We start from the raw sequence: 13,167 nt of genomic DNA on the forward strand, positions 1-13,167 counted from the left end.
AGCGCCCGGCCGATAAACTCGCTTTATTTTAGTAGCAAAGAGCTGAAAAAGTCAGTTCTACCTGGAGTCAAAGTGGAGCTGGGGGGGCCGGGGGGCCCCCGCCCCCCTCACGCCTTGTTGAGTGTCCAGAGGGGGTCGAGCATGCTCAGGGGGTCGTCGCTGGGCCGGGGCCCGCGGAGCCCCTCGCCCGGCTGCGCCTGCAGGAAGTTCTGCTTGTTCATGCGCTGCTTGCCCTTCAGGGAGGCGTCCAGGCTGAAGGCTTCGGGCGTGAGCGACGCCAGCAGCTCCAGCGAGGAGGAGGAGGAGGCAGGGGGGGCGGCGGGGGGCTCTGGGGGCCCCCCCGGCCCCTCGGGGCTCTCCCCCACGTGGTTGCTGCTCTCGGCGTCACCCTGTGCCTCGGGGAGGGGCGGCCCCGGGGCGGGGGGCTCGGGCAGGGGGGCACCGACACCGTCCACGACGCCGTCAGGAAGCACTGGTGGCATCTCGGGGTCCGTGGGGTCCGGAGGGGAGGTGGGGTCTGTCCCCCAGCTCCCCCCGGGCTCTGTGCTGGGCCCCCCCGGTTTGATGCTGAGCTTGGCGATGGTGGCCTGGATGGAGCTGATGGGAACGTCCCCCCCCAGCACCAGGTCCTGGGGGTCCTGCTGGAAGTAGAGCTGGGGGAGAGCAGCCCCATGAGCCCGGGGGTGGCAGAGTCCCCCCAGCCCCCCCGGTACTCCCCCCCGTACCCACCTTGGGTGAGGTGCTGTTGGGGGGCTTGGGCAGCGCGGGGGTCCCCACGCCGTGGCGCAGCAGCACCTGCTCCACGTGGAGCAGGACGGCCTCGAAACAGAACTTGAGGTGCAGCTGCAGGGCAGAGGGACACGGTGAGAGCCCGGGGGGCTGCAGCCCCTTCCCCCCGCCCCCGAGGGGCTGCAGCCCTGCCCGGTACCTTCTCCTGCAGCATGTGCTTGCGCTGCTGCCGCATGCGCCTCACCAGCTGCGGCAGGTCCGGGATGCCCTTCCCGGCCTCCACCTCCTGCACGGCCGCGTACAGGAGGCAGAAGGCCCCCGTGCGACCCACGCCGGAGCTGTGGAGAGACCCCCGGCTGTGACACCCCGAGGGACGAGGGGGGACCCCACCCCGCCCCGGGAGCCCCGTCCCCGCTCACCTGCAGTGCACCACGACGGGCGTGTGGAGCGGGCGCTGGTGCAGGTAGTGCCCGTGCACCTCCTGGATGAAGCGCAGGAGGCTCCCCTTGCTGTCGGGCAGGCCCCTGCATTGGGGGGGGACACTCACTGGGGAGTCCCTGCGCTCAGCCCCCCCAGGAGGCGTCAGGGCTGCCCAAACACCGTCCCACACTCAGAGCTCTGGTCCCACAGCCCCCCAGCAGATCAGGCCTCCCAGGCCCTCCCCTGCAACGCCCCCAGCCCCCCTTGCCCGCCCGTTCCGTACAGCTCAGGCCAGGAGGTGAACTGGAGGTGGGCCACGGTGCGCTTGAGGCTCTGGTCGCGGTACTGCAGCGTCAGCATCCGCTCCACGTGCGTGGGGGTCACCCGCAGGCTGGTCAGCACCAGGGTCAGGGGGCCGTGAGCCACGGGCTGGCCCCGCTCCGACGGGAAGTACCGTAGCACCTTCTGCCGGGGGACGGGCGTCAGGACACCCTGCCGGGGCCGCTCCCCCACGGCCCCCCGTGCGCAGCACAAGGGCAGGAGGCAGCAGGCAGGGTGTCCCATCCCCGGGGAACCCGCCCCGGCCGCCCCCGCTGTCCCTCACCCGGGCCAGGACGCACCTTGTCCAGCTCCTGCTCGGACACCAACATGACGACCACGGAGACCTTCTGCTCGTAGATCATGAGCCAGAAGTCGGCGGCGGTGCCGAGCAGCGGGGCCTGGGTGGCGATGAGGGCGGGGCAGTACGGGGACAGGTCCTCCACGCGGCTGGCGTTGATGTAGTCGTCCTTGCCCGAGCAGAGCACGACGCGGTTGCGGTCGTAGGGCATGATGTCCTGGTGCCGGTTCTTCATGGAGTAGCAGCGGGCGATGGCGATGGAGCGCTGGCGGGCGTCCCGCTCCTGGGCCTCCTGCAGCTCCTTCCAGAGCGCGTCCAGCTCGGAGCCGCCGCCGGGCACGGGCCGCTCCAGCCGCTCGGCCGCGGCCCGGAACCGCTCCAGCTCGGCCCGCAGCCGCTGCACCCGCTCGGGCTCCGCGTACGGGTCCGCCTCGATCACCTGCACGGCCCGCGGCCGCTGCCCCTCCTGCGCGCCCGCCTTGGTGGGCTGCAGCAGCCCCCCGGCCGCCGCCCCGCCGGGCTGGCTCTCGGGGCTGGACGAGAGCAGGTCCGCGGGGCAGGGGCTCTGCCGCGGGAACGGCGCGTCCCCCGGGCCCGGCGGCGGCAGCGCGGGAGGGGGACGGGGCGCCGGGGGCTGCACGGGCAGGGCCGGCACCGGGGAGGGGGCCGGGGACGGCACCAGAGGGCCCTGGACCACCACGGTGCCCGGCACGGGGCTGGGCGGGGGCGCCTGGGCGGGGGCTGCCATGGACCCGGGGGGCAGCTGAGCGCCGGGGGGGGCCGGGCTGGGGCAGAAGGGCAGCGCGGGGGAGCCGGGGGGCACGGCCGGGAGCCCCCCCAGCGCCGCGGGACCGCCCTGGGCAGGGGCCCTGGGGAAGGGCACGGCCCCCGGGTGCGGGGCGAGCCCCGGCGGGGGCAGCTGGTCCTGCCCCGGGAGCTGGTAGAGCTGGGGGGGCAGCGGGGGCTGCCCGGGGGCGGGGGGGGGCAGCTGCCCCCCGGGACCGGCGAAGGGCTGCTGGGGGAACTGGGCCGGGGGGGCGAGGGAGGGCCGGGGGGGCGGCTGGAAGGGCAGCGGGGCCTGGGCCGAGCCCGGGGGCAGGAACGGCCCCGGGGGGAACTGCTGGGGGGCCTGGGCGGGGGCGAAGGTGTGGGGGGGCTGTGCCGGGGGGAAGGGGTGCTGAGCCGGCGCCACGAAGGGCTGAACCCCTCCCGCGGGGTAGGGGAAGGGGGCCGGGGGCCCCGCCGGGCGCTGGGGGGGCAGGAAGGGGCCCGGGGGTCCCCGCGGAGGGGCGGTGCAGCTGGAGATGGGAGCCTGCACGCTGTCCACCGTGGTGGTGGCCGGGCGGGTGCCCGGGGGCTCGGGGCCGCCCACCCCCGGCTGGGCACCCAGGGGAGCTGCCCCCGGGCCGGGGGGGCGGAGCGGGCCGGGGGCCCCCCCGGGCTGGCCCAGGCCGTAGGCGGGGGCGGGCAGGGCCCCGTGCTGGGGGGACGAGCGCGGGGGCAGCACGTGGGGCGCCCCGAAGGCCGGCTGGCCCGGAGCGCGGAGCAGGGGGGCGGCCGGGAAGAGCTGGGGCGGGGCCGGGGCCGAGCTGGGCACGGGCCCGGCGGGGGCCGAGGGCTGCAGGAGCTGCCCCGGGGCCCCCCCCGCGGGGGGAAAGGGGCCGGGGGGGCCGGGCAGGCGGTAGTGCCCCGGGAACGGGGGCGTGGGGGCCAGGGGGGGCAGCGGGGCACTGGCCACCCCCCCCGGCGGCACGAAGGGCTCGGGGGGCCGCAGCCCCCCAGCCAGGGCGGCCAGTGCCGGGGGGGGCAGCTGTGCCAAGGGCCCGGGCAGCAGCTCCGGGGGGAGGCTCCGCAGCTCCTCGGGCAGGTCCGGCAGCCCCAGGGAGCCCAAATCTGCGGCCTCGGAGCCCCCGGGCTCCAGCTCCAGCGCCTTCTTCTGCAGGGGGGGCTTGGGGGCCGTGGGCCGGGGGGGCGGCTGCTTCTTCAGCTCCCTGGGGGGGCAGGGGGGCTCAGGGGGGCTGGGCACCGCCTGCCCACCGCCCCCCTCCATGGGCACCGGGAGCCCCGAGCCACCACACAGAGCACCCCGAGGCCCTTCCCCCTCCCGGGGGTCTCAGCAGCCCCCCAGGTCTGGGCAGCACCCACCTCTCGAGCAGCTGCTGGCGCTGGGCCTGGCTGGCCTGGCACACGGCCCGTGCCCGCTCCAGCAGCTTGGCCGCCTTCCCCTCCAGGTCCGTGTAGAAATCCTTCCCCTCCTGGGACTTCTTCATCAGGTCCTCGTAGGCCTCGTAGGAGGCCACCAGGGTCTGGACGGTGGTGTTCCACCTGGGACAGGGCAGGGAGGGGATGGACGACCGGTATAAAGGTTGGTCCCAGTCCAGGCTCCCGGGTGACCCAGCAGCTCCCACTGGGATGGACACGGGGGCAGGACAAAGCCGCTGGCACAGCTCCCAGCCCAGGGGTGAGCCCAGCCCTGTCGCTGGGCCCTGAGCCCCGCACTCACTTGTGCTCCACCTCGGCCAGCCCCTTGCGCACGGCCGCGTACTTGACGTTGGCGTCGGTCAGGGCCTTGAGCACGTTCTCCTGCGCCGCCAGGTTCTGCTCCAGGTACACCTTCAGCTGGTCGTACTTCCTGAGCTGCTCCTCAAAGAGCTTCTGCCGGGACAGGGCAGGGGCCGTGGGGCTGGGGGCCGGAGCAGCCCCCGCGGGGGGACGGGCACGTCCCCAGCCCCACCTTCATCTCGGAGCGGTCGGTGGTGACCAGCGAGGTGGTGATGTCGTCCTTCTGGATCATCTCCCGCAGCTGCTGCTCCAGGGACAGCCGCTGGTCCCGCATCTCCTGCACCTTGGCCAGGATCCGCTTCAGGTTCTGCAGCACCTGTTTGTCGTCTGGGGGTGGGACAGGGGCAGGGACAGGGTCAGGGGCTGGGCCGGACCCCGAGGGACCGCACGGAGCCCGAGGGGGTGGGTCAGGGCTGGGACCCCCAGGGGTGAGGGGCCACGCCCTAGGACAGCGACCAGGGCTCTGTCCCCAAACAAGGCCCCACTTGTCACATTTCCATGGGGACAAGCACCCACCCAGCTCACACGGACGGTGCCAGTGCCCAGTGACACACAGGGACCCCCAGGGGGGCACAGGGAGGGACAGCCCTGCCTCCCTCAGCCCAGGGTGCCACATCCAGCCTCAGGGGGTTATAGCCCTGCCTCCCCTACCCTGGGGTGTGGTGGGGACAGGCAGACCCCCAGAGTGGCACAGGGAGAGCAGCCCTCCCTCCCCCCGTCCGGGGAGACACATTCAGCCCGGGGGGGCACAGGGAGGGACAGCCCTGCCTCCCCCAGTCCGGGGGGACACATTCAGCTCAGGGGGGGCACAGGGAGGGACAGCCCTGCCTCCCCCAATCCGGGGGGACACATTCAGCCTGGGGGGGCACAGGGAGGGACAGCCCTGCCTCCCCCATGCCAGGGGGACACATTCAGCTCAGGGGGGGCACAGGGAGGGACAGCCCTGCCTCCCCCCTGCCAGGGCCAGGCCTCACCTTCGCTCAGGGAGGGGGTGGGCAGCGCGGCCCGGACCTGCTCCAGGGGGCCGCCGAGCAGGCGCAGGTTGCCCAGGTGCAGGTTCATGGCGCGGTGCAGCTCGGTGTTGGTGAAGCTGGCCTTCTCGTGCAGCTCCAGGTACTTGGAGCACTCCTTGCTCACCTCGGCCAGCCCCGGGGGGGACCCCGGCGCCGGCGGGACCCGCCCCAGCAGCTCCTGCAGCTTCCGCTCCTGCGCCTCGTCCTCCTCCAGCAGGTCCCGGATCTCCTTCAGCGACGCCTCCACGTCCGTGAAGACCCCGGAGAGCACTGGGGGGACACGTGGAGCGGGGCTGGGACACCCCCCAACTGCTCTGGGCCTGGAGCCAGGCACAGACACGGCCTCCCAGGGTGAAACCCGGCTGTGGGCAGCCCAGGGCAGGACATGGCAGCCCAGACCCCGGGGTGGTGGGCGCTCCTGGGCCCCAACCCCCTCAGGGTCACCCCCCTCCCATCCAACAGGGAAAACACTTTGGGATTCAGGAATTGGCCGTTGGTGCAGCCGTTCCCAGTGCCAGGCTGTGGGCAGGCAGCAGTGCCCACTCACCCTGCATGGACTGGACGAGGTTGCGGACGGTGTCGGGGCGCACGCTGAGGGCAGCACACTTCTCCATCAGCACGGCCGGGATGTGGTTGTACATGTCCAGGTTGTCCACGGTCTCGGGGTCCAGCTGCATGGAGTCCATGAACTGGCTGTGGGACACAGAGGGGCCCCTGAGGGGTGGCCGTGTGCCCCCTGGCAGAGCCCAGGACCCGCAGGGCCCCTGGGGGTGGGAGGGCCCCACCAGTCCCCTCACGTACTCCAGCACTTCGTTCTTGGCCTCGATCTTGGCCATCACGTCCCGCAGCAGTTTGGCCTTTTCCTCGCTGTGACAGGACAAAACATCCCGTGAGTGCAGGGAAACCTGTGCCAGGATTCCTGAGCCCGGGGGTCCCTGGGTCCCCTGAGCCCTGCTCCCCCTGGGGACTGGCTGGAGCCCCGTCCAGCCCTGGGGGGCCACAGATGGCTGTGACATCGGTCCCCTGCAGCTCCTCCAGCCTGCAGAGCCTGAGCTGGGACAGGGGGTCCTTGCTGGGGGGCACACCCCCATCCCACCCCAGACACACCTGTACAGGGACGAGGCCTCGTGGGCAGCCATGGGCACCAGCTTGGCAAAGATGTCGGGGCCAGTGACCGCGGGGTCCGTGGGGTTCACGGGCAGAGCCTTCACCAGGGGGGCACCTGCGGGACACAGCCCTGGCTGGGACCATCCCACACAGATCCCTGTTCCCAGGGAGCCCCTGGCTGGGACTGTCCCAGGATCCCTGTTCCCAGGGAGCCCCTGGCTGGGACCATCCCACACGGATCCTGTTCCCAGGGAGCCCCTGGCTGGGACCATCCCACACGGATCCCTGTTCCCAGGGAGCCCCTGGCTGGGACCATCCCACACGGATCCCTGTTCCCAGGGAGCCCCTGGCTGGGACCATCCCACACAGATCCCTGTTCCAGGGAGCCCCTGGCCATGTCCCACACGGATCCCTGTTCCCAGGGAGCCCCTGGCTGGGACCATCCCACACGGATCCCTGTTCCCAGGGAGCCCCTGGCTGGGACCATCCCACACGGATCCCTGTTCCAGGGAGCCCCTGGCTGGGACCATCCCACACGGATCCCTGTTCCAGGGAGCCCCTGGCTGGGACCATCCCACACGGATCCCTGTTCCAGGGAGCCCCTGGCTGGGATCACTCCCACACGGATCCCTGTTCCAGGGAGCCCCTGGCCGTGTCCCACACGGATCCCTGTTCCCAGGGAGCCCCTGGCTGGGATCACTCCCACACGGATCCCTGTTCCCAGGGAGCCCCTGGCTGGGACTGTCCCACACGGATCCCTGTTCCAGGGAGCCCCTGGCTGGGATCACTCCCACACGGATCCCTGTTCCCAGGGAGCCCCTGGCTGGGACTGTCCCACACGGATCCCTGTTCCAGGGAGCCCCTGGCCGTGTCCCACACGGATCCCTGTTCCCAGGGAGCCCCTGGCCGTGTCCCACACGGATCCCTGTTCCCAGGGAGCCCCTGGCCGTGTCCCACACGGATCCCTGTTCCCAGGGAGCCCCTGGCCGTGTCCCACTGCCCACCTTTGACGGACTGCAGGGTGTCCAGCGCGGGCACGGCCTCGTGGTAGATGAAGTCGTTGTCCTTCTTGGCGGAATTGTACCTGGAATTGGGAGGTGATGCCTTGTCAGGAGCAGTGGGCAGCATTCCCAGCTCCCTGAGCTCGCTCCCACTGGGATCAGCCTCCCAGGATCACTCCAGCATTCCCACAGCAGCCGTTCATCCCCAGGGCCTGGGGCAGTGCCGGGCTCTGCCATGGGGACACCAGGGATGCTCCCCAGGCTCCCTGTCCCCCAGCATTCCCAATCCCTGGAGAAGGACACATACACCACCCCGGGGTGCCCCATCCACACTCACTTCCCACCAATCACATCCATGGTGAACCTCAGGGCTTCCTGCACGGTGTCGGGCTGGCCCTGTGGAATTGAGAGCAGGAACCACTGCCAGTGTTCCCAGAGCCTCCCAGGCACCTCCTGCTGTGCTCCAGACAGGAATGGAGAGGCCTGGGGGCAGCTGAAGCCTCTTAAAGCCATCCCAATCCCCCCCTTCCCAGCCTTCCCAGCCTGGCAGCCCAGGGCCCAGCTCTAGAGTGGGAAAGCCCCAATCCCTGCTCCCAGGAACACACCTTTGCCAGCTTGATGGCTTCGTTGAGCTTATCCAGAGCACTCTGGAAGTAGATGACCTGTGGAGAGAGCAGGAATTGGGGTTGGCACGGGAGGAAATGTCCCTGCCCTGCACAGGGACACCAGTCCCTGAGGGCCAGAGCTTCCCAGGGCTTCCCAGAGCTCCCAGGCACTGGCAGGACACAGGGCACGGGTGAGACACTCATGGATGCCCCACATGCCAACCTCTCCCAAGACACAACCCCCTGCCCAGAACCACGATCCAGAGCCTGGAGTGGATGACGTGGGATGACGTGGCCTCGCTTACCCTCTCCCCAAACTTCTGCTGCTCCTCGGCCTGCTTCCCCATGTGCAGCTGCAGGAAAACAGAGCAGAGCTGTGTGACTCCAGGGAGAGCTTTGAGAGGGGCAGGAAAAGCCCAGGGATCAGCCCAAGGGGGGATGGGAGCCCCCCAGCCCCTCCCCACTCACGTGGGCCACGGCAGCAAAGTAGTAGATCTTCATCTGCACCAGCTTCTTCCAGTCCTTCTGGATCTTGCCCAGCAGCGCCGCCGTCTCCGGGTTCTCCAGCGCCCTGCAGGCCTCCTTGTAGTAATCCACCACCTGGGGGGCACAGGGCTGGGGCACCCGGCAGCACGGAGCCCAGGGAGCCACGGCAGGGGGGCAAGGGGGCACCGGCCCCGGGATTGGGATCGCCCGGAAAAACGGTTCTGGTGGGAACTCAGGGACGTGTCTGGGATCAGAGGCAGGGACTGGGGACATCACTGGGACACCTGCCCCCGGTCCAGGTGGCTCCAAGTCCCGTCCAACCTGGCCTTGGACACTCCCAGGGATGGGGCAGCCACAGCTTCTCTGGGAAATTCATTCCAGTCCCTCACCTCCTTCACAGCCAAGAATTCCTTCCCAATATCCCCCCCAAATGTCCCCTGTGCCAGGGGGCAGCCATTCCCTGTGTCCTGTCCCTCCAGGCCCTTGCCCAAAGTCCCTCTGCAGTTCCCAATGCCCGGATTGTGCTGGGAGCAGCTCCTGGAGCTCACCTGGGCACTGATCCGGGCCACCAGGAAGCTCTTCCTGTTGTCCAGCATGGACTTCTCCAGGAGACACTCCTGTGCCTGGCCCTGCCAGGGACAAGAGGGGGAATGTTCAGTGTCCCCAACCCTTGGGACACCCCAGAACTGCAGCAGGACCCCCCAGCTCCAGCCCCTTTCCTGAGAGTTCAAGGAGGCACAGGTAATATCAGTCCCAAGGTGTCCAGAGTCCAGGAATGTCACAGAGCCTTCCCTGACTCCCATTGCTCCCCAAAACATCCTTTCCCCCCTGGAGGGAGCCCAGATCCCACAGACAACTCCCCGTGGGACACTGGGATCCCGTCTCCTTGGATCCCCAGGGAACACCCAACCCTATGGACACAGGTGGAGGTGTCCCAGTGTGCCCAGTGCCCCCAGTGCCCACCAGCATGAGGTTGATGTTGAGGCTGAGGATCTGGTGGCTCATGTCCACGCTGTAGGAGTGTGGGAAGTGATCCCGCAGGTAGGTGAAGGCACCAGCAGCACATTGGAAGTGGGTGCAGGAAACCTTCATGCCCTGAGGGGATGGAATGGTTTGGGTTGGGAAAGACTTCCCAGATCATGGAGTTCACCCCACCCCCAGCACTGCCAAGGCCACCACTGCCCATGGCCCCAGGTGCCACATCCACAGGGCTTTGGAATCCCTGCAGGGATGGGAACTCCCCCTGCAGCTGTGCCGGGGCTGGACAGCCCTTCCCAGCAGGAATTTTCCAATATCCAACCTGACCCTCCCCTGGCTCACCTGGAGGCCATTCCCTCTCCTCCCGTCCCTTGTTCCCTGGGAGCAGAGCCCAACCTCCCCATATTCACCCTCCTGTCCCCCTGCGGTCCCCCCTGAGACCCCCCAGCTGCTCCTGGTGCTCCAGCCCCTTCCCCAACTCCCTTCCCTTCCCTGGACATGCTCCAGCTCCTCCATGACCTATTCCCAGAGCCCAAAACGTGCCCCCACGATTCCAGGTGTGCCCTCCCAGCTCCCAGCACAGGGACAGCCCCTGCCCTGTCACCCCCGTGGGGCAGAGCTGGCTCTGGGCTCTCTGGGGGCCGGTACCTCCTCAGACACTCTCTTGTCCATGGCTCCCAGCATGGAATGCAGTGCTCCTGTGGGGACAGGGCGGGCTCAGTGGGGCAGAGACCCCCAAGAGCCCCGGGAATGGAGCAGGGAGGTCAATCCATGGGGTCCCGTTCCTCACCCAGGTTGTAGAGAACACAGGCCTGCTCATACTTGATGTCCTCGTGTGTCACCACCTTCCCCGAGAAGATCTCGGTCCTGGGGGAAAAGGGGGTCCCAGGACAGGGAACAAGCAGGGATTCTCCCAGAAGCAGGATGTGTTGGGAGCCCTGTTCCCCATGGGTCCCTGGGAACCCCCTGTGCAGGACACTGCTCCCCAGAGGTTCCCTGGGATCCCCCCCTTCCACCCTGGGGCAGGACACTGATCCTTGAGGGGTCCCCAGGACCTCCCTGTGCCAGGAGCCCGTTCCCTAGGGGGTCCTCCAGAGCCCCCCTGTGCCTCCCTGGCACAGCATCCCATTTCCCAGAGGTTCCCACTGTACCACCCCGAGGTAGAACCCCATCCCCTGAGGGGTCCCCAGGACTCCCCTGTGCCAGGACCCCATTCCCCGAGGGCTCCCAGGACCTCCCTGTGCCACCCCAGGGCAGGACAGGGTTCCCCACGGGGTCCCTGGGATCCTCCTGTGCCACCCCAGGGCAGGACAGGGTTCCCCACGGGGTCCCTGGGATCCTCCTGTGCCACCCCAGGGCAGGACAGGGTTCCCCAGGGGGTCCCTGGGATCCTCCTGTGCCACCCCAGGGCAGGACAGGGTTCCCCAGGGGGTCCCTGGGATCCCCCTGTGCCAGGACAGCCCCCTTCCCCGAGGTTCCCCTCACCAGGTGACGGGCACGGCGGCGTCCTGCCCCGCTCCCATGGGAATGCGGCTCTGCAGGAAGTGCAGCTGGCCCAGGTACTTCCGCAGGGTGCTGCAGCCCTCGAAATCCCTGGGAACGCTGACGGCGCTCTGGGAACACGGAGGGGGTGAGGGGGGGTCGGCAGAGCCCCCCCCGAGGGCCCCCCCGGGCAGGTCCCCCCTCACCTGCCGGAGCAGCTCCAGCTTCCGCAGCTCCTCGTTGTAGTTCTCGGGGTTCTCCCCATAATTCTTCAGGACAAACTGCGGGAGGGGAGGGGGGTGAGGGGCCCGGAGACCCCCGGGGGGGCCAGCGGGGGTGGGGGACCCCGGGCTGGGCCAGGGGGGCTCGGGGATGAAAACGCTCCGACCCCCCGAGGGACGAGTTCCAACCCCGCGGGCAAGGGAGGGAATCCGGGAATTGCTGAGGTTGGAAAAGGAAGTTGCGGGAAAGGAGAAGGTCCCCCCGACCCCCGCAGGTGAGGCAGGCTGGGGACACTCCCAGGGCCACCTGCGCCCTGTGTGCCCCCCTCGAACCGCAGGGGAGGGAGGCAAACACGGGGGGAACCTCCCCCATCCCCCTGCCCTTCCAGGAATCCCGGCACGGGCAGCGCCGGGCAGGGGCGGGGCTTGTTTACACCTCGTCATTAAGGGAATAATTACTCAGGTCCCCATGGGGGTGACAGGGCCGGGCCCCCCCAGACCTCGGGGGGCTCCGGGAAGGGGGGAACCCCCCGCCTCGTGTCACCTCCTCCCCGCCCGTCCCACCCCGCAGCCCCCCGAGGGTCCCAAGCGGCCCCGCCCCGGTTCCCCCTCTCCGGAACCCCCCGAGCCTTCGCTGACCCACGGCCCCCCCCGCTTCACCCCCCCGCTGCCCCAGGGACCCCCAAACCGACCCCCCCCCGCTTTGCCCTTCCCTGGGCACCCCCGAGCCTCACAGACCCCAAACACCGCCCCGAGCCTCACAGACCCCAAAACCCCCTGAGCTCACAGACCCCAAAGACCCCCAGAGCCCCCTGCCCCAGTCTCCAACCCTCCCTCCGTCCCAGACCCCCAGTGCCCCCCGAGTCTCACAGACCCCAACCCCGCTCCCAGACACCTACCCCACTCTCCAAGCCCTCCCCTCCCTCCCAGACCCCAAACGACCCCCCAGAGCCTCACGGACCCCAAACTCGCAACGGACCGTGACCCCCCGGCCCACGGCCCCCGCTCCCCCTGCCAGCCCCGCCCGTCCCCTCCCCTCCCACGCCCCTCAGGCCCCCCGAGCCCACCTTCTTGACGGCGGCGTTGAAGGCGAACTCCCCGGCCTCCTTGAGGTCGAGCCAGATCATGGGCATGCGGGGCACGGCCTCCATGGCGGCCCGGCCGCTCCCGGCCCCGCTCCCGGCCCCGCTCCCGCTGATCCCGCTGATCCCGGTGATCCCGATCCCGGCCCGCCGGAACCGCGCGGGGCCTCACGGGACACCGAGTCCGCGCGACACTTCCGGCGCCGTTCCCATGGCGACGCCCCGCCCACCGCCGGGACCACGCCCACTCAGGGCAGGACAATAGCTGTTGCCATGGCGATGCAGCCCACGCTGATAGGCTGAAGCGGGTGTAACCATGGTGACACCTCCGGCGCTGATTGGAGGAGACAGGTGTAACCATGGCGACGCCCCGGGCGCTGATTGGAGGAGACTGGTGTTGTCATGCGAAGCTCCGCCCCCGGACAGGAGGGGCGGCTGCCATGGCAACCCCCGGTACCAGGCCCTGTCAAACCCTCCCCGCACGGGCGCCGTTAATTACCCTGTTAATTACCCCATTAATTACCCCTTTCCTCACCTCCCGTGACGCATATTGAGGCCTCCAGGACCCCTCGGTGGTCCGGGGGATGCCCCATCCTCTCCCCAGGCCTTTTCCAACAATGTGGAACAATCACAAAACCGGAGTTCCATTCATTTATTGAACTCGTTAATTGAATTATTCGATCCATTAATTAATTGACCCATTAATTTATTTGCCCCATTAACTGAAATCACTTGGCCCATTAATTGAATTATTCCATCCGTTAATTGAAGGATTTGATGAGCTCTGGCACAGGAACAGCCCCTCGAGAGCTTCCCAGATCCCAGAGGGACTGGAGCCATCTTCTTCCAGCTGGAAAAACCC

General features: G+C 69.2%; 2 protein-coding genes across 2 annotated transcripts in view; one reads left to right on the forward strand and one right to left on the reverse strand.

The window, feature by feature from the left end:
* The window catches only part of SCAP (SREBF chaperone), a 123,286-nt gene that overhangs the window by 40,953 nt on the left and 69,166 nt on the right, over positions 1-13,167 (forward strand). The gene's annotated exons all lie outside the window — the stretch shown is intronic.
* On the reverse strand, positions 9-12,530 carry PTPN23 (protein tyrosine phosphatase non-receptor type 23). The gene is made up of 25 exons (XM_064646623.1): positions 12,291-12,530; positions 11,209-11,283; positions 11,006-11,133; positions 10,311-10,387; positions 10,169-10,218; positions 9,506-9,637; positions 9,091-9,171; positions 8,525-8,656; positions 8,362-8,409; positions 8,057-8,113; positions 7,789-7,847; positions 7,455-7,534; positions 6,451-6,565; positions 6,145-6,210; positions 5,891-6,036; positions 5,305-5,613; positions 4,503-4,657; positions 4,272-4,423; positions 3,914-4,093; positions 1,770-3,759; positions 1,433-1,614; positions 1,149-1,253; positions 929-1,067; positions 730-843; positions 9-653 (listed from the first exon to the last, which is right to left on the reverse strand). The coding sequence occupies exons 1-25, from the start codon at positions 12,372-12,374 to the stop codon at positions 108-110; spliced, it is 5,202 nt and encodes a 1,733-aa protein (XP_064502693.1). The 5' UTR covers positions 12,375-12,530; the 3' UTR covers positions 9-107.

Source organism: Pseudopipra pipra, chromosome 1 (genome assembly GCF_036250125.1).
Source record: "Pseudopipra pipra isolate bDixPip1 chromosome 1, bDixPip1.hap1, whole genome shotgun sequence".
Classification (NCBI taxonomy): Eukaryota; Metazoa; Chordata; class Aves; order Passeriformes; family Pipridae; genus Pseudopipra; species Pseudopipra pipra.